Here is a 19,488-nt window from a genome sequence, read left to right on the forward strand (position 1 = left end):
GTTTTTGCCCAGAGCCTGCACACTCATGGGTTTGGCCGGATCCTCTGTAGAGGACAGTGCAGTCACCCCAGCCCTCCTGCGGACTTCTGCCTTTAGTCTCAGCCATCCTCCATGCCCCCATCCCCAGGGCTAATGTACACTACTGCATTGTGCTTCTTCCATGCGTACAATCCTCACTGTGGGCAGTGTGCCGTGCAGTTCTCACACAGCCATGACGGCCAGGGGAGCCCCAGTCAATGCAACAATGAACACAAGGTCAACATCAACAAAACCAAAAACCAACACAATCCACCTTCTGCCGACTAAACAGCGGACACACACAGTTTGGGCTTGCTGCACAGCCTTTGTTCTCACAGCATATCCTTTGGTCTTCACCTGGGACACACCTGCCATTTAGAAGGCACAGCTTGCTCTCTTCCTTGGGGAGTCTTTACAAATACAACCACTGAGACTGCTGGGGAGTTTCCAGTCAGCACATTTGCCCACATGGAGCTCACACAGCTTCTTAATGTCATCCCAGACATGGACACCAAAATTAAAAAATGTCTCTGAAGCCCGGGTCCCTGTTTGACTAACAGTGCAAGAGCCAGCTGCCAGAACAATGTGGTACAAACCTTAAATGTTCAAAAATCTAAATACCCTCGGATGACACCGACTGGCTGGTCCCCATCCCAGGTACTGACGTGGCTGGGATGCTGGGAGTGGCCCTCTTACGATTCCATCCCCTCTACCCAGATATAGGAAGGAAAAGAAGTGGAGGCAGTTGTCTCATCCACCTGCCCCGATTCCTTGACCTTTCCCACCCTAACCAGTGGTCCACATGGGCATACATCCTCCTCAACTATGCAAACGTCATAAAAATAAACAACAAAAATCTATCATTTGGAAATAAAAGATGCAATGATGGAAGATGGTGAGACAGGCCATCAGAGCGATACTGCCAGAGCTGCAAGGGCCAGTTGAGGAGGAAGTGACAGCCCCACAGATGGGAAAGGGAGACAAAGATGGGGCTTGGGAGCCATAAGCTGCTCTGTGAAGAGCACATTTTGCTTGCAAGGTTTCCGAGGAGAGTGCCGACCCGAACCAGCGCTGGGCTGTAAGACCACCATTTGATTAGGGATGCTTTTTTTAAGACTTTTTTTATCGGAAAGGCGGATATACAGAGAGGAAGAGAGGAAGAGAGGAAGATCTTCCATCCGATGGTTCACTCCCCAAGCAGCCACAATGGCTGCTGCTGAGCCAACCCGAAGCCAGGAGCCAGGAGCTTCTTTCAGATCTCCCATGCAGGTGCAGGGTCCCAAAGCTTTGGACTGTCCTTTGGACTACCTTCTCAGGCCACAAGCAGGGAGCTGGATGGCAAGTGGAGCTGCCGGGATTAGAACCAGCACCCATATGGGATGCCGGCGCATTGAAGGCAAGGACTTTAACTGCTACACTATCGTGCCAGGCCCGAGGGATGCTTTTTATGCATTCAAACTTTACAGTATCTGTCCCCAATGCACAAACACAATGCATGTTTCATGAAACAGAACTTTCAAAGGCACACAGGGAGGGAGAGAAAACGTCTCACTTGTTGGCTCACTCTTCAGAAGTCTTCCTCCCTCCCCGCCCCCTGGGACGGAGCTGGTGTGGTGGCAGATCAGACTTCTCTGCCTACAGTGTGGGGGCTGGTTCATGACCTGACTGCTCCACTTCCCATCCAGCTTCCTGCTTGTGGCCTGGGAAGGCAACAGAGGATGACCCAAGCCTTGGGACCCTGTATCCACATGGGAGACCTACAGGAAGCTCCTGGCTGCTGGCTTCGGAGTGGCAGAGTTTGGGCCATTGCGGCCATCTGGGAAGTGAACTAGTGGATAGAAGATCTTTTTGTGTCACTCCTTCTCTGTAAAATCTACCTGTCAAACAAAAATAATGTTTTTAAATTGGAAAGTCAGATTTACAGAGAGGAGGAGAGGCAGAAAGATCCTGTTGGTTTATTCCCCAAGGGGACGCAACAGCTGGAGCTGAAGACAGGAGCCTCTTCCGGGTCTTCCATTTTGGAGCAGGGTCTCAAGGTTATGAGCCATCCTCTGCTGCTTTCCCAGGCCACAGCTGGGAGCTAGTAGGGAAGTGGAGCAGCCAGGATACAAACTGGTGCTCACATGGGATCCCAGCGCATGCAAGGCGAGGACTTTAGACACTAGGCTACCATGCTGGACCCAAAAATAAAACCTTAAAAACAGAGGGACTTTTCAGAGCCACAAGTTCCATTTATTCATTCATTTATATATAAAGTCCACCTGGCTCCCAGTCTCTCCACAGCCAGAAATAAAGCTCTGAGCTGAACTCCCCATCCAGGACTCCCACAAGGGACGCAGGAACCCAGCAGGGGAACCTTCCTGGCTGCCTCCCACAGTGCACCATCGGGAGGCTCTGCTAGTTGTATGTTTCAGGCACTTGTGCCAAGGAAATCTAGTACTGATGTCATGTGCAACAGCGCACCCAGGCCTGACATCCCGACACCTGCCCCAGTCCTTCCCAGCGCAGGACGCTGTTCAGCCAGAGCACTAGCAGCTCAATTTCAATGAAACAAACCAATACACCTATCCGCCCACCCGCCCTGGGGAGAATGTGCCGAGAATTAACAAACACTGAGGCAATACTTTGTCAGGATGGGATGCGACTGAAGTTGAGTCAATTGAATTGATTTACTCCAAAGTGTGAAAACAGGGTTAAGTTCCTAAGCACAATTATTCGGTTGGTTATTTCAAGGATTTCTAATGTAAGGTGAACTTGGACATCTAGCATGTGAATTATCACAGACCCTTCTCAAAATGTCACCGCGTCTGCACATATATTCCAATCAGATACTTCTGTGCAGGGGATAAAACTGAAGACACCTGACTATGATATAAAAATGCTCCTGCTTTAACTTCAGCCTCCACCCCCGTCTTATTAAAAGAAAAAAACTTTACTGGAAAGGCAGATTCACAGATAGAGGGAGAGACAACAGAGAAATCTTCCATCTGCTGGCTCACTCCCGAAGTGGACACTACAGCCGGAGCTGAGCCAACGCAAAGTCAAGAGCCAGGAGCTTCTTTCCGGTCTCCCATGAGGGCACAGGGTCCCAAGGCTTTGGGCTGCCCAGGACTGCTTTCCCAGGCTACAAGCATGGAGCTGGACGGGAAGGGGCGAACCTGTGCCCATATGTGATTCTAGTGCATGATTAGCTAATCGTGCCAAGGTGCTTGCCCCCAACATCAGCTATAACTCTCACCACAGCTCTGCAACTATTTTACCTGCAGTAGCCAGAAAGCCACTACTGCAGGTGAAGTGTGACAATCAAGAAAGACGTGACTGAAGCCATTCATGTCCAGTTACTCCACAGAACTAATTCTCCAGCCAGAGCACTGCTGACCAAGCGACCAACGCTGCTGACCGGGCCACCGCTCTGGGCAGGACACACTCGGTCAGCACACCCAAGCCCAAGTTCGCCGCCCCTCCAGCATCCTGGTTGGAAGAAGAGGCGCTGTGTTTGGTGCTGCACTGGGGTGCCCAGAATCCCATCAGGGAACTGGGTATATGTCCCTGCTCCCTTTCCAGTTCATCCTGGGACAGAGGGATAGAGTTTCCAGCTTCTGCCCCAGTCCAGGCAGTGCTAGGCATTTAGCAAGCAAACAAGCACTCTAGTCTCTAAAGTGGTGAAACTGGGGTTGTCATCCACCAGGCACTCAGACACTCAGGGCCCAAGAAAATGTGTTCATTTCTGTTAAAATCTGAATTAACTTGAGCTTGCAAGCAGAAAATAAAGGCTTAACTAAAACATTCCTCTAGTGTATATTCATCATATCAACACAGTAAAATATTTCAAGCTGGCAAATAACAACTGTAGGCATATATGATACAACAGGATCTGAAGCCATACTTGAAAACACGTTCCTTTGGAAACGATGGGGCCTTGGACACACGAACGTGGGGGCCTGAAGCTGCCTGCTAACAGCCCCTCCCGCGGCCCCAGGTCCGGAAGTCTCTTATGCACCCTCGGAGTCCTCCGGGGGTCTCGGAGGAGCCCGCTGGCTGCTCTGCCCGCCTCCCGAGCACGGGGGAGCCGCCACCTAGCGTCCCTCAGGCCGCAGCCGCGAGGCGGACCCCAAGGCAGACTCCAGGAAACAGCCTCCAGGCCGGGGCTGCGCAGACGCGTTCCCGTCCAATCAGAACCTGCGGGGGGCGGAGCCGGATGTTTCTACCGCGACGCCCGCCTCTCTCCTGTCCCGCTATTGGTGGACCGGTGCCGCGTCGGCGGTGTGGGCGGAGCCGGCCCGTCTCCACCAATGGCGCCGCACTCGGGGCAGGCCCCCGGCACGAGGCAGCATGGCGTGGAGGCAGCTGAGGGTGAGCGGGGCCGTGGGCTCGGCGCGCGGGCTGAGGGGTCAGGCCGGCGGGGCGCGGCGTGGGGGGCTGGGTGGGCCCCGGCACGGAGAACACGCTCGTGCAGCCCCCGGGGCCCACGTGGGCCCCGGCACGGAGCGGGTGCCCGGTGCCGATCGGCACCGCAGCGGTCCCGGCTAGCCTGATCCCGCGCCCCGACTGCTCCCTCTGCCCTGGCCGGGCTCCCCGCCGGCTTTCTCGGGGCCTCGATCTCGCTGGGAATTAACTTGGGTCTGTAGAAAAACCTTTTTTTTTTTCTTTACAGCTGTTACATTTGCATGGCCATCGATTTATCTTTACTAGAAATAACAAAAATACGAAGATTACATTTTCGTTCCAAGTCACAATATCCTACTTGGGATATAAAAATGAACTTATAGTAAAAGAAAATAACATTTAGTATGTCAGTGTCCGGCAGGACGCCTCGCCGTTCCCGCGGAGCTTAGCGTTAGCGAATCTGGTCGAGTGGTGCAGTGTCAGACACCGGGAGGTGACCTGCAGGGCCAGGCTGTCTCCCGCGTGGCTCAGGCCGTCTGCCCACCCGTCTCAGGAACTCTGCTGAGACTCCAGCTCCCTGTCCACTGGGGCGGCTGGCATTGCCGGCACTACAGCCAGCCTCCCCCAGGGGGCAGCACTGCCCCTCTCAGAAGCTTGGGGCTTCAGCCCCCAAGGGGTTTGTAGGGCCAGTCCCGAGCCCAGGGTAGGCGCTGCCACACCAGAGGGTGAAGGGCCTGGGCTGGCGGGCAGTCCCCTGACGGGCTCCTTGTCTTCCAGAAGCGGGCCCTGGACGCTGTGGTCACCCTGGGGGGTGGAGGCCTGCTCTTCACCGCCTACCTGACGGCCACAGGGGATGAGCGTTTCTACGCAGAGCACCTGATGCCGGCCCTGCAGCGGCTGCTGGACCCCGAGACAGCACACCGGCTGGCCGTGCGCGTCACCTCCCTGGGGCTCCTGCCTCGAGCCAACCATCAGGACTCCGAGATGCTGGTAGGCGCTTCCAGCACGTTAGGTCAGATGCCAGGGCCTATACTGGTGGGAGCTGGGGTCCTGCCTTAGGGAGTTCAGGGACTGCCCAGGATCACCCATGACTGGGTAGTGGTCGGACACTGACTTGGACAGTGGTGGCTGGATCTGGCAAGCAGGCCGGCAGCCGCACTCAGCCTTACTGAGGTTCTGGGTGGCTCACGTGCCCCTCTGCCGAGTAGGGCAGCCCTCAGCCCTCTAAGGGGTGCAGCTGGGCTGAGCCTGCCCGTGATGCAAGGCACGGACACCTGCCTTGGCCATCAGCCCAACAGTCCACACCTGGGCCTCCCCCAGCAAGCTCCAGGTGCGGGCCTTGCGGCGCTCTGGGGCTACAGAGTTGAGCAGCATGGAAGGCCCCGGCCTCCACGGTGCCCTGGCTGCATACAGTGAGCTCCTCAGTGGGGACGATGGGTCCTGGGGTGACTTTAAAGGTTAGGAACACTCAAGGTCGCCAGCAACAGGGCCCCATCTACTTTCTCCTTTAGACTCCAGACCCTGTCTCTGATGGGTCCCGCTGAGCCCCTGAGGTGAAGGCGTTGCAGGTGGACAAAGCACCACTTTCCTTACCCCAGACTGCTCCTGGGGAAGCCCTGGGGCCAGTGTGGGGTGCAGACAGCCAGCTTCTGCCTCGCCTGGGTGGTAGGAAGGCCCTGCTTCCTTTGAGCTGGCCCTAGGCACCTGTGTGCGCGTAGCCCTGGCTGGCAGCAGTGCATCCGGGCAGAGTCCAACCTTGCCAGGGTATACCCAACCCAGCCTTCTGGTTGTAACCCCCCGGCTCTTCTCTGGGGTCCTGCCCCGCAGTCACGGCTGGGTGTTGGAGCCTGCGGTCTCCTCTGTGCAGCCAGGAGCCCTGGCTTTCCACTACAGCCATGCTTGCTGGGTCTCAGGGTGGGGCCTGCTCGCCGCCAGGGCAGCCTGTCCTGTGGCCTCCGTCCCCGCAGAGCCCCTCCTGCCAGCCTCCTGGTACCCGCCTGGCCACACCCGAGCTCTCACCTGCCTGTGTGCGTGGGGTCCGCCTTCTCAGCCCTGACCTCTGGCATGGCCCTGGAGCGCCTCGCTGGTCTCCCCGCGTGCTGCCAGCGCTGCCCTTGGCTGCAGGAGCTGTCTCTTCACCACGCCCACAGGGGCCTTTTATCAGCCAGGCTGAGGGGCGGCAGCTGGGGCGCGTAGGTAGGGATTGCTTCTTCAGTTGATTAAAGGTTTTTGCTGTGAGTTCCTAGCAGCCCTGCTAGGAGATGTGAAGGCATGCCATGAACTGTGTGACTGGAGTTCTGCTGGTCTCTTGTCCAGTCCACGGTGGAGACAGTTCTCCCGAGCCTTGGTGTAACACAGCTTTGTGGCTCACAAAGTCCAACAGGCAGCAAGTCACCTGCACAGCGTTGCTGCGAATGGGCCCCACCTGCCCCTGCCACGCCCACTCTCTGGATCTGAGTTTTTGAGGTGCTTCATAAGCTCCCCAGGGACATTCTGGAGTGAGCTGGGGTATCAGGGACCGCACCCTGGGACACCCTGGGATAGCCTCCTGTCTTTCCTTCCCAGGAAGTGAGAGTCCTAGGCCACAAATTCCGAAACCCGATAGGCATTGCTGCTGGATTTGACAAGCATGGGGAAGCTGTGGACGGCCTGTATAAGATGGGCTTCGGCTTTGTCGAGGTCGGAAGTGTGACCCCAAAGCCTCAGGAGGGAAACCCCAAACCCCGCGTCTTCCGCCTCCCCGAGGACCAGGCTGTCATCAACAGGTAGGCCCGTGGGTGCCAATTTAACCAGGGGTCCTTCTCGCCAGCCAGGCTTGTTTCTAGTATGGGGTTGGAAGGATGTTTTTCTGTCATTTGGAATGTTCAGGAGCCCCTTTGGGGTGTCTGCCCAGTGCCGGCCAGACTTGTTTACTTGCATTTAACATGTGCACACGGAGCTGAGCGGCTTAGCTGCAGTCCTGGAGCCACTGCCTGGTGGAGCTGTGCCTGTCGGAAGTACCCTGCACCTTCTCCAGGCTGGCAACTCCTGTGTTCCTCCTCAAGGTTGGCCCTGCAATGTAATGTACAGTAATTCTAGTGACCACATTGAAACAGAAAAAAGAAATAACATGGAATTAGTTTTAATAAATTATATTAACCATTATTTGCAATTATTGTGTTTTATGAACATATAATATATATCTAAAAGTCAGCATTTTTTTTTAAGATTTATTTTATTTTTATTGGAAGGTCAGATATACAGAGAGGAGGAAAGACAGAGAGGAAGATCTCCCATCCGCTGATTCACTCCCCAAGCGGCCACAACAGCCAGAGCCAAGCAGACCCAAAGCCAGGAGCTCGGAGCCTCCTCTGGGTCTCCCACATGAGTGCAGGGTCCCAAGGCTTTGGGTCGTCCTCGACTTCTTTCCCAGGTCACAAGCAGGGAGCTGGATGGGGAGCGGGGCCGCCGGGATTAGAACTGGTGCCCATATGGGATCCCGGCACGCTCAAGGTGAGGACCCTGGCCACTGGTCTATCACACTGGACCCTAAAAGTCAGCATTTTAATGTAGGATCAGACAAAGTACCTACTTCTCTCCTTTTACCTGCACCAAGTCTTCCAAAGCCAGTGTCCAACCCCCCTAGCACCTCTCGTGTTGGACAGGTAGCCCAGACTTCACGGGACAGGGCAATCCCACAGTGAGGACACACAGCCACTTTCAGTGAGAGAAGTCCTTGCAGGTGTGTAATGTCTGTCCCTCGGTTCTCCCTGGGCAGGTCTGATTGCAGCAAACCAAGAAAGGAAACCAGTTCGTCTTTCATAACAGTTTGAAAGTACCTGTTCTTGTGGGTGAGGGGCCAGGACAGGAGACCCAGAAAGGGGGAAGTAAGACCATGTTTTGATGTGTTGGTTTACCCCAAAAAGGCCAACAAATGGTTGGGAGTGTACCAGGCAGAAGCTGGGAGCCGGGAATGCCCTTCATGTCTCCCATGTCCAGGACAGGGGCCCGATGACTTGAGCTTGCCGGCTGCCTCCCACGGTCTGCATTAGCAGGTGGCTGGACTCAGGCACTGGGGTGGGCGTGAACCCAGGGGCTCTGCAGCACCAAGGTGTCTTATCGGCTACACCAAATGCCTCCTCCTCGGGGCGCTGTGAGGCCTTCGGGGAGCCTGAGCTGTTGGGAGAGCCTGCTGCTTTACTGTGCTTGTTTCAGGCAGTTTTCCAGTGTTAGAGATCAAGTTATTGATCTTCTGCTGCATTGCCGGTGAGAATTGATACCTTTAGACCTGGCCAGGCACACTATGTGAGGGGGTCTTCGAAACACAGTCTGTCAACAGTGTTTATTATGAAAAAGCTGTGTATGGATCTGTGCACCAAAATAAACATGTAATTCTATTTTTGAAGCACCTTGCATACATCCTGAGCAGGAGGAAGGTATCAAGGCAGCTGTGTCACTGCAAGGGGAAGCCTTGGGCTGGGGCAGAAGGGAGCATTCCATCTAGGCCAGGAAGGGGGCCATCTGAGGGCACAGGAGGGGTGTCAGGAGGCCAGCTGGGGAAGTGCACAGTCACCAGAGGTAGGAATATGGCTCAGGAAGTGGGGGCAGAGGGGGGCAGGGCAGGGCAGCTCCTGCTGAGGAGTGCCAGCTGCTTGTACTGCTAGCTGGCTGAGCAGCTTGTCTGCACATTTTAGTCTTCCCTTTGTGCTTGATCATGCTCTGGAAAGTTCTCTGGGAGTCCCAGGGATGCTGCGACTGGAAGTGAATGAACTGATTCTAGTATGTATGCATGTATGTATTCAGAGAGACAGTATGAGGATGGGAAAGTGGGTTTACTCATCTGTTGGTTTACTCTCCAAAAGCCCACAGTGGCTGCCTCCAGGAGCCCAGATCTTAGACCAGGTCTCCCGTGTGGATGGTAGGGTTTCAAGTACCTGAGCCTTCACCTGCGACCTCCCAGGCATTAGTAGGAAGCTGGAATTGCAGCAGAGCTGCGACTGGAACCCGGGCACTCCAGTTCAGAATGTGGGCGTTCCAAGCAGCGTCTCACCCTGCTTCTGTCTCCCTAAGTCATAAATATATGGTGGAAATGGCCCTGGCGGTGCTGGCTCTGCAGCACTCTGCCTGCTAACCTTGTCTTTCCCTCTGTGTTTGTGTGCTGCAGGTACGGATTTAACAGTCACGGGCTCTCAGTGGTGGAGCACAGGTTACAGGCCAGGCGGCAGGTGCAGGCCAAGCTCACAGAAGGTAAAGTGCGGCTGTGCTGTAGGAGCTTTCTTCACTGTCCAGGAGGGAACTGTGGGACAGATGTTGGGAACAATCCTAGCCAAAGAAACGGGCCTGGGCAATACATGGAAACCACCAGGGACTCGGGAGCCTGTACTGGAGGGATGGGCCTGGCTCCACCACAGCCTCTGAGGCTGTCATTGAAATGTACACTCCAGCAAGGGCTCAACCTTCTAACTCATTTCGCAACATGTTATCATGGCTTACCTGGGGCTGGGAGGGCAGAGCCATGTGGCTGCCTGTGCTTGCATGGACAGTGAGGATGTGAGCAGAGCTGAATGCCGTTTTCCCGTGTTCTGCTCTGGTGTCCTTGTGTCCACTGTAAAGATAACATTAATTCTAGAAGGGCTAGGAAATGGAGAGCAGCATAAAGCAAAAGTTCTCACATGCAGTCTCACTCAGGGATAACTACAAAAAAAAAAAGATGGCGTTAAGATTAATTTATTTGGGTGCAAAAGCAGTTGAAATCTGTGGATTTTTAAGTAAGGAGGCTGGCCATGTTACCATAGGTGTAAAATGAGACTTTTCAGAATCACTGGGCCATCCTGTTGATAAGTTGGTCCTTTTGATGCAGGACCTGCGCTCTGCCGATATAAGACTTCCAAGCAGAGGCAAGTGTAAGATGCACAGTGGGAACTGGGTTCATTTCAGATCACCAGTTCTTCGTTCTTTTGGCTTCTCCAGTGCTGGTTAAATTTAACAACAAAAAGGGCGAGATGTGGTAGGATGTCCTTGCAGTTGCCCCGACCTCGTCATCCACGGGCAGTGCGCTGTTTGGGCAGCAGGTGGCAGTGCATGCAATGGTTCACAGTGTCGGCGGGTGTGGGCAAGTTCAGGTTGGGAAGTGGTTAGTGACTTGCGCTGTCAGGGCTGGCCCCTAAGGACAGGTGCGGGGCCTGTGACACTTGCAGAAGGGATGCCACTGGGCATAAACCTGGGGAAGAACAAGGCTTCGGTGGATGCTGCTGCGGACTACACCGAGGGCGTCCGGGTCCTGGGCCCGTTGGCTGACTACCTGGTGGTGAATGTGTCCAGTCCCAACACGGCTGGGCTGCGGCGCCTGCAGGGCAAGGCTGAGCTGCGCTGCCTGCTGACCAAGGTGGGTAGTTCATTTTCTGTGTGTTCATTCCCCCACCTGTCCCCCTGTAGTGGAAGCTTAGCATCACTGGCCATCCTTAACCCTGGGCCCACTCAGCCCTTCCAGAGCACCCTAGGGCCCCTGCTGGCAGTTGCTCACGTGCTGTTACGTGCCCAGTCACCTGTGTCTGCGGCTGCCAGCCCTGGAGTCCAGAGAACAGGGACCTTGACTGCCGCCTGTCGCTGCCCCACACCCAGCCCAGTGAGGGAACTGCATGGTACTAGGGACAGGTATTTCCTTGTTGGACTCTAGGGGGAAAATAACCTGTGCAACCTTGAGGTAGAAGTGGACGCCAGTGGGAATCCCTTGATTCAGCAAACTTGAACAAGGTCCATGTGATGGGGCTGTGAGACCACCAAGGGCTGAGGTTCCCTGACTGGCTGCCCGCTGGGGGTCCTCACCTCTGGACCTTTTGTGGCCCTAGGTGCTGAAGGAGAGGGATGCCCTGAAGGGGCCACACCATCCGGCGGTGTTGGTGAAGATCGCCCCTGACCTCACGGCCCAGGACAAGGAGGACATCGCCAGCGTGGTGAGAGAGGTCCGTGTGAGGCGGCCCCGGCCAGCGGGCTGGCGTCACGACGGCCGCGTCTGGTTGCCTCCATGATGAGAAGGCTGCTGGTGCCTGTGATGATGTGGTGACCTGCTTCCTTCGGTGTCTCCCTCCTCAGGCCTCTAGGGCATAGGAGGGCAGTGGAAACAGACTGAGCCAGCAGTCGTGGGTTCAAACCCCGGTCCCACCACTTCCTGCCTGGAACCTGGCCCAGCACACTGTTAGGTGGGTGGTTATAAGGATCAGACGCGGTGCTCGTGGCATGTTCCAGGGGCTCAGGATGGTGGCAGCTGGTGTCACGCTGAGCTGAGGAAGGCCAGCAGGATGAGGGCTGGGGCGCCTGTGGGCTGTAGGAATCCCCGGCTGCTGCCTCGGCCGTCCCGGGAAGCTTCTTCCAGCACGTCCGCCATGACTGCTGGTTTTGCTCTGTCTCTTGCAGGTGGGCGTTGATGGATTGATCATCACCAACACCACAGTGAGCCGTCCCGTCTGCCTGCAGGGTGCCCTGTCCTCTGAGGCCGGAGGGCTGAGCGGGAAGCCACTGCGGGATTTATCTACTCAAACCATTCGGGACATGTACACACTCACTGAAGGCAAGCCTTCTGGGGTCTGGGTTATGGGATGGGCTCCTGTGCCTGGAACACGCAGGGTGCAGCGCCTCATGCCCATTGTCTCCGTGTTTCCCTGTGCTCCCCTGCAGGCAGGATCCCCATCATTGGAGTGGGTGGAGTCAGCAGTGGGCAGGACGCGCTGGAGAAGATCCAGGCCGGAGCCTCTCTGGTGCAGCTGTACACGGCCCTCACCTATGGCGGGCCACCCGTGGTGGGCAGAGTCAAGCGCGAGCTGGAGGCCCTTTTGAAGTGAGTGTGACTGGGCACGGCTTGACCGGGGGCCTGGGAGTTGCTCCCGGTGCCTTGAATACAGAGGATACAACGAGATGTCTCTGCGTTCCTCATTCAGGAGGGACTTGAGGGGTGTATTCAGGACATGGGGGGGAATCACGTTACTACTCTTATAAAGGACAAGCAGTGCCACGGGAATTCAGAATTCACACCCAGGGCAGGCCTGAGGAGGCCTGGTGGAAATAAGCCCAGGCAGGGAACCTTGTTCTGCCAAGGGCCATTTGAATAGAACATGATTCATGGGCCACACAAAATCATCAGCTTGAGAATCAGCTTGCTTAAAAAATTAGCCTGCTCTGTGTTAATTGAGCCCTGCCTGCATTTGCCAGGCCATGTGATTTCAAGGGCAGCCTTAGGCCAAATGCCCCCACCCCTGGCGTAGATGGTTACCTGGGTTCCAAAGTGAGGGGGCTGTTGGTACTTGGTTCCTGTTCTGCACAGAAGCCATGGCTGGGTGAAGACCGCAGAGAACACAGATGCACCTGGGATGGGGCAGGGCAGGTGTCACCTGTTGGAGCAGGTCCATCGGCCGGACTTGCTTGTTTTCTGTGTTTCCAGAGAGCAGGGTTTTCGCAGAGTCACAGACGCCATTGGAGTGGATCACCGGAGGTGAGGAAGTTGACCGACGAAGCCCAGCCTGGGACCTTTGTGTAAACTAAGATGAGCCTTTGTGGCCAGACCACAAGAGGAGGGACTGTCATGCGTCTTGTCCCTGAAACTGTGGCTGGCCGGGCTGTGAAGGCCAGTCATGGGGTCACCCAAATGAGCAGAAGGTATTCTCCAGTCGCTTGGTCAGACCATGGACTTCAGCCATTATGGCAAGGATATTGGACATCTGGAGAGAAATCATTGGAAAAAATAAAGCCATTGAAACCTGAAAATAACCCCTAGCCTTTTCTGAGAGCTGCAGGCCTCATCCTGCCTGCTGGGTCTGCGGTGGCTTCATAGAAACTTGCTTGTCTTTCACTCTTTATTTTTATTTGTCTAACTTTACTTTGAAAACACGCCAAGCATAGGCAAGCCTACAAGACTTGTACAATGAATCTGTATGTACACTTCGCTTTGATTTACCTACCATTAAAATTTTCATACTTGGTTTCTTCATATAACATGTAGATAAAATATTTACATTATTTAGACATTTATTATTGCCAAAGCATTTGAGGGTCAGTTGCAACCATCATGACCTTTCATATGTGTGTGCTTCAGTTTGTATTTCCTATGCATGTTGATGTTAATTCTGTTTTTGAGAGGCAGACACACACTCGCAGGCAGATACAGAAATAGCGCTCTCTTACTCACTGGTTCCCCCTCTGGCATTGGCCAGGGTGGCAGCTGGACACTGGTAACTCAGTCTGGGTCTCCCCTGTGGATGGCTCAGAGCCAAACCTTGGACCATGACCTGCTGCCGTCTACCAGGGTGCTGGGATTGAAAGTGGAGACAAGGCCCGGTGCAGTAGTCTAGTGGCTAAAGTGCTCTCCTAGCACATGCCAGAATCCCATATGGGTGCTGGCTCATGTTCCGGCAGCACCACTTCCCAATCCAGCTCTCTGCCCTGTGGCCTGGGAAAGAAATTGAGGACGGCCCGAAGCCTTGAGACCCTGCACCTGTGTGAGACCTGGAAGAAGCTCCTGGCTCCTGGGTTCAGACTGGCCTTCCGCTTGCTACCCTAAAGGCAGCATGGTACTATGGAGGGATTGTCCCTGTCCCCTGAGGCTGGGCCTATTAAAAGCTACCCTGTGATACCTGAAGCTTCATCACGGTGACAGTGACTTGGGCTGGACACTGGGCGGTTCAGTGCTCCTGGTTCATGGTAAGGAAGCAGAGAGGCTGCTAACTTGTTTTGTCGTTTCCTTGGCCAGCAGCAAGCTGTCACAGCTGGTTAATTGCCTTCTCTGGGTCTCCTATTCAAGAAACACCAGTTCATTGAAGGAGAAACAGGAATGGGTGAAAGAGAAAGAAAGGAACCCAGGCTTGAACACTCATCTTCTCACCAAAGGACGGAAGTGCGACTGAGCCACTAGCGCTTGGCAGGGCAGCACCTGTTCCAATCACCAGGCATATGGGGACGAAGTGGACCTGAACTTGATGGGGCTGCTCTGAGTCACAGTCAGAGCCACACTGACCGTTGTCCTGCAGAGTCTGCTGCGGAGTGACTGACTTTGAAATGTAACAGTTTTAAAAGACAGAGTTACAGTGGTTTAAGAATCTGGGTTGGGGTCCTGGCACAATGGCTCTGGCTAAATCCTTGCCTTGCAAGTGCCGGGATCCCATATGGATGTTGATTCGTGTCCTGGCTGCTCCACTTGCCATCCAGCTCCCTGCCTGTGGCCTGGGAAAGCAGCAGAAAGTGAGCCAAATCCTTGGGACCGTGAACCTACATGGGAGACGTGAAAGAAGCTTCTGGCTCCTGACTTTGGATAGGCTCAGCTCCAGCTATAGCAAGTACTTGGGGAGTGAATCAGCAGATGGAAGATCTTTCGGTATCTCCTCTGTAAATCTGCCTTTCCAGTAAAAATAAATAAATCTTAAGGAAACAAAAATCTGGGTTGGCTTTATTTTTGCTTCCAGAATTAGGTAATACTTCAGTCCTTAGCCATGACGGGGTGAACAAGGGAGCCTGGTTTTGTAGGCAACTGCAGCTTAAGGAAAGCCAAGGTGAAGGAACAAAACGCTGGTTGTTCATCTCAAAGTTAGCAAAGATCCTGGGTTTGGCAATGATAAAGTAACTGATAGTTAACATCAGGTTATCTTAGGAGACTGCATAAAAATGAAAGCAGAGGGCCTGGTGCGGTGGCCTAGCGGCTAAAGTCCTCATCTTGAACGCCCCGGGATCCCATATAGGCACAGGTTCTAATCCCAGCAGCTCCACTTCCCATCCAGCTCCCTGCTTGTGGCCTGGGAAAGCAGTCGAGGATGACCCAAAGCCTTGGGACCCTGCACCCATGTGGGAGACCCAGAGGAGATTTCTGGTTCCCGGCTTCGGATCAGCGTAGCGCCGGCTGTTGCGGCTCACTTGGAGAGTGAATCATTGGACAGAAGATCTTCCTCTCTGTCTCTCCTCTTTGTATATCTGACTTTGTAATAAAAATAAATAAATCTTAAAAAAAAAAAGAATGAAAGCAAAAAAAACATTGTCATTGCCAGTTGAAACTGGCCTGTTTGGGAAGCTGACCTGTAATGTCTCTGAGGATCAGTTCAACTTGGTGACTGGGACTTAGTGTGAGTGATTCCATTTTGGTTTTTAGCCTGGGCTGGTGGGGCCTAGTGCGGAAGGTTGGTCTGGAACAGTGGCCTGCTGTAGCTCGTGTTTAACAATGGTGTTTCCAGCAATGAAATACTTTCTGCTGTCAGGAATGGGAACACGTTGTGGTGGCTTTGGTAGCTGGATTAATTTGCTGGGCTCTCCTGCTGCGACAGCACATGAGATAATCCAAACACAGACCCCAAGACCCCGAGGCTGGCAGCAGGGCTGGGTCTTTCTAAAGGCTATGAAGGAAGGACGGTTCCTGGCATCTGTCAGCTAGTGGGGGACGTCTCCCTGTGCCTCCCTGTCATCCCTCTATCTCCATGTGCCCAGACTTTGTCTTTGTGTACACACTGGGTTAGGTCTTACCTAATGACATCCTTATAACTCAGTTACTTCTGTGGATCCCTGTCTACAAATAAGGTTACATTTTGAGATACTGGGGTTAGAACTTCCGGTATAGGACCTCACGAGGCCCAGCTTTGATGCAGGCACTCCACTGTCAGACCACAGAGCCTGCCACTCTCCCCATGGTTGGAGTTAAGAGACCAGTGGTTTAGTTGGGGGACATTCAAAGAAATCTTGTCTGAGGTGATCTCAGACCTCTCTTGAGTGTGCGCCTACCTGTATGGGTCCAGATCACTCTGTCACCATGTGACACACTGTATGTTCACACTGGTCATTGCAATTGTTAAGCCAGCTCTATCTAGCCCGATTCCATACTTAAACCAATTGGTGCTGTAACAGCCCAGCCCAATCCTGCCCTCCACACATACACCATCGGGTGCTGCAGCCCAGTCAGAGCGACCCTCAATACCACTGACTGGGCTATCCCCCAGCTCTAGTTCCTGGGCCTGCCAGCAGTGCAGTGGACTGGTCTGTCCTCCCATTCAGCTCTAATATTCATATTTGGGCATTGAAGCCCAACTCAACCCAACTGACTCCACCTTCCAGCCCACACTCATGTCAGCAGGTACCATTGTCTAGCCAGGCCTGCCCCCAGTCCTAGTTCTCATGCTCACCAGTGGGAGTTGCAGTCCATCAGAAGGCTTTTTGTTTGTTTTTTTAATTTTGGAAAGATCTCTTATTTATGTTGAAGGAGTTACAAAGGGGGCGGGGAGGGGTAGATTTTCCAACTGTTAGTTCACTTCTTGGATGGCCACAATGGCCAGGGCTTAGCCAGGCCAAAGCCAGAAGTCAGGATATTCATCTGTGTCTCCCATGTGGGTGATAGGGGCCCAGGCACTTGGGCCATCTTCTACTGCTCTTTCTAGGCCATTAGCCAGGAGCTGGATTGAAAGTGGAGCAAACAGGGCATGACCAGTGCCTATATGGGATGCTGGGATCTCAGACAGTAGCTTTACTGCTGTGCTGTTAGGAGCCACAGACTTATGGGCCTTAGACTTGGCCTACCTGACAGTCTGTTGCATTGCAAAGCCTGCCTTAGGCAAGCAGGGACACAGCAAGCAGGATATTAGGCCAGAATATACAGTGTAAAGCAAGAGGAATAGAACCTCCACCCTTGTTCCTGTTCAAATAATTAGTTCCTCCCCTGTTTCTTTCTTTTTTTTTTTTTGCTTCCACTGCTTTTTTCTTCATTTTTTTTATTATTTATTAATTTTAATTCATTAATTACATTGTATTATGTGACACAGTTACATAGGTACTTGGGTTCTCCCCACCCCTCCCCAAACCCTCCCACCATGGTGGATTCCTCCACCTTGTTGCATAACCACAGCTCAAGTTCAGTTGAGATTCCCCCATTGCAAGCGTATACCAAACATAGAGTCCAGCATCTTATTGTCCAGGCTCCTCCCCTGTTTCAATGAAGATAATTATTTCCAGGAAACCCCTCTTCTCCTCCCCTAGAGAAGAAGGTATATATATGAGGAGTGAAATAAAGAACAAGAGGCACTCTTTTCCACCAAGTACGCGTGTCCGTGTGTTTCTTGGGCCAGCAGCCCGCATTCCCAGTCCACCCTCAGGGTTTGAGCGTCGTGTCCTGCAGGTCGGGACACTATGCCACACTCTAGCCTCTAGTTTTGCTTTTCCTTTTGTGTTTTTAACCATCTCAGAGATTCTGTAGATAGGCTGAAGCCAAAAGCTCAGTTCATCTGGGTCTCCCACATCCCTGCCATTCAGGATGTATTAGCAAGAAACTGGATCAGAAAGAGAGTAGCCTGAACTCAAATGGGCACTCCAGTATAGAATTTGAGTGTCCTAAGTGGCAGCTTAACCTTCTCTTCCACAACACTTGTCCCTTCATTTATTTCTAATTACTTGAAAAGGAGAGACAGAGATCTTTCATCTGCTGGTTCACTCCCCAAATGCCCGTAATAACCAGGGCTAGGGCAGGACAAAGCCATGAGCCAAGATACTATCTGGCTCTCGTACATGGGTGGCAGGAAGCCAGGTACTCGGCCATCACCTGCTGCCTTCTGGGGATATTAGCTGGAAGCCTGGAGTAGTCAGGACTGGAATCAAGAACTTCTTACTTATCAGGTCCACAGTGTCCACCCTAGCTCCCACTTTGTAAGGGAAGATTGTTGAAGAACTTGTAGACATATTTTTAAGTCATGACAAGCAGGGTTTTTGACAAAGTTTATTTGATGCAGGATAATTCCATGAGGTCTAATCTGAGAAGGCAGCAAGATCATCTTTGTACTGTTTGTCCCTCAGGAGTGAGTCATATACAGCATCCCTTTGCTGCTCAGACAGTCCTGTAAGGCAGGTGCCGTGGCAGCGATGAGCCCCTGGACAGATGCGAGGAAGGTCAGTGCTTATTCAGGGCAGCGTGGGCAGCTGGCCGAGGGAGGACCAAGTCCTCCTTGCACGGCTGGCAATGGTTCTGCTCTAGCCAGCAGTGTTCTCACCCACCGTGGATGCCTCTCTGAAGTAAATGTCATGTTGTCCCCTTAGGCCTGAGACAGGGTGTGCAGGTTCCTGCTGCTGGGCTGGATCTGGGAGACAGAGGAAGACTCAGAGAAGCTGAGGGCCAAGCTGCAATGTTCTTTCTGAACATTTTTATTTTACTTTATTGGAAAGGCAAAGAGATAAAGGTGGTTCAATCACTGACTCATTCCCTAAATGCCTGCAGTAGCCAGGGCTGAGCCTGGCCAAGGCCATAGGCCAAGAATATTTGAGTCTTTTACACTGATGGCAGGGACTCAAGTACTTGAGCGATCATTTGTTACTTCCCAGGATATGTGTCTGCAGTGAACTCGATAGTGAGTGGGGTTGGTTCTTGAAGCACTCCCATTTGGGATGTAATCACCCTTGCAGCATCTTACCCTAAGATGGGTGTAGTGTCCCAAGCTCTGTCCCCAAGCTGCAGTCTTCCGTTACAACCTCAAGCTCTGAGATGTATCCTGGCCACAACTCAGCACTCACAGGCTCTCTGCGCCGCCCGCCTCTAGGTGGCTGACAGAGGATGGGCAGGATGAGGGGGGCGGCCAATGCAAATAGCGAGCTGCATTCCTCCAACTTCTATTATAAGATATGTTAGCCAATTAGAAAATCTGAAATAATATAGTAAATATTGTCAGTCATTATTTTTGTTTGCTGTATCCACCTGTCTTTACCTACACTGTGTTCTGAATCACTTCTAATTACTTCACAGCCTGTGTGTGTTCTCCATGGAACCGTAAGAAAAGCAAGCATGATTCTTGCATATTTTGAACACTTAGATCATATTCACATGCCTCCGGGTGTCCCAAGTCTCTTCATTAGCCAACCAAGACTTGCCCACATATCTCTTTAGCTTCATTTATTTCAGAACACTGACATCTGAAGACATCAGCTCCATGGTTTGACTTGGAGACAGTGTTCTGGGTTCCCAGAATCAAGAATCCATTTCTCGACACCTGTTAGAGTTGGGTGTAGTCATAAGATCAAGCTGAATTCCGAGAGATTTATGTGAAAGTGTTGGGTGAAATTTCTGAGAAGCGTTCTGCTGCCTGGACTGTGGGCAACTGGAGCCCT

General features: G+C 53.1%; 2 protein-coding genes across 3 annotated transcripts in view; one reads left to right on the forward strand and one right to left on the reverse strand.

The window, feature by feature from the left end:
- Positions 1-4,276: 4,276 nt before the first annotated feature.
- On the forward strand, positions 4,277-13,143 carry DHODH (dihydroorotate dehydrogenase (quinone)). Its single transcript, XM_004583997.3, has 9 exons — positions 4,277-4,371; positions 5,182-5,394; positions 6,970-7,169; positions 9,548-9,630; positions 10,581-10,768; positions 11,232-11,345; positions 11,797-11,950; positions 12,058-12,217; positions 12,818-13,143. Exons 1-9 carry the CDS (start codon positions 4,351-4,353, stop codon positions 12,870-12,872), a joined length of 1,188 nt encoding a protein of 395 aa, XP_004584054.2. The 5' UTR covers positions 4,277-4,350; the 3' UTR covers positions 12,873-13,143.
- Positions 12,803-19,488, reverse strand: part of TXNL4B (thioredoxin like 4B) — a 32,305-nt gene continuing 25,619 nt past the window's right edge. Inside the window, exons 5-7 of one of the 2 annotated variants that reach the window (XR_009246860.1) lie at positions 18,898-19,025; positions 18,798-18,835; positions 12,803-13,094 (exon numbers count right to left, since the gene is read on the reverse strand). Coding sequence is in view for 1 of the 2 variants with exons in the window: in XM_058675082.1 (XP_058531065.1) it covers positions 13,073-13,094 (22 nt within the window). In the remaining variant the exon portion in view is untranslated. The remainder of the gene's footprint in view (positions 13,095-18,797; positions 18,836-18,897; positions 19,026-19,488) is intronic. The other variant, XM_058675082.1, reaches the window with a different exon arrangement.

Source organism: Ochotona princeps, chromosome 16, assembly GCF_030435755.1.
Source record: "Ochotona princeps isolate mOchPri1 chromosome 16, mOchPri1.hap1, whole genome shotgun sequence".
NCBI lineage: Eukaryota > Metazoa > Chordata > Mammalia > Lagomorpha > Ochotonidae > Ochotona > Ochotona princeps.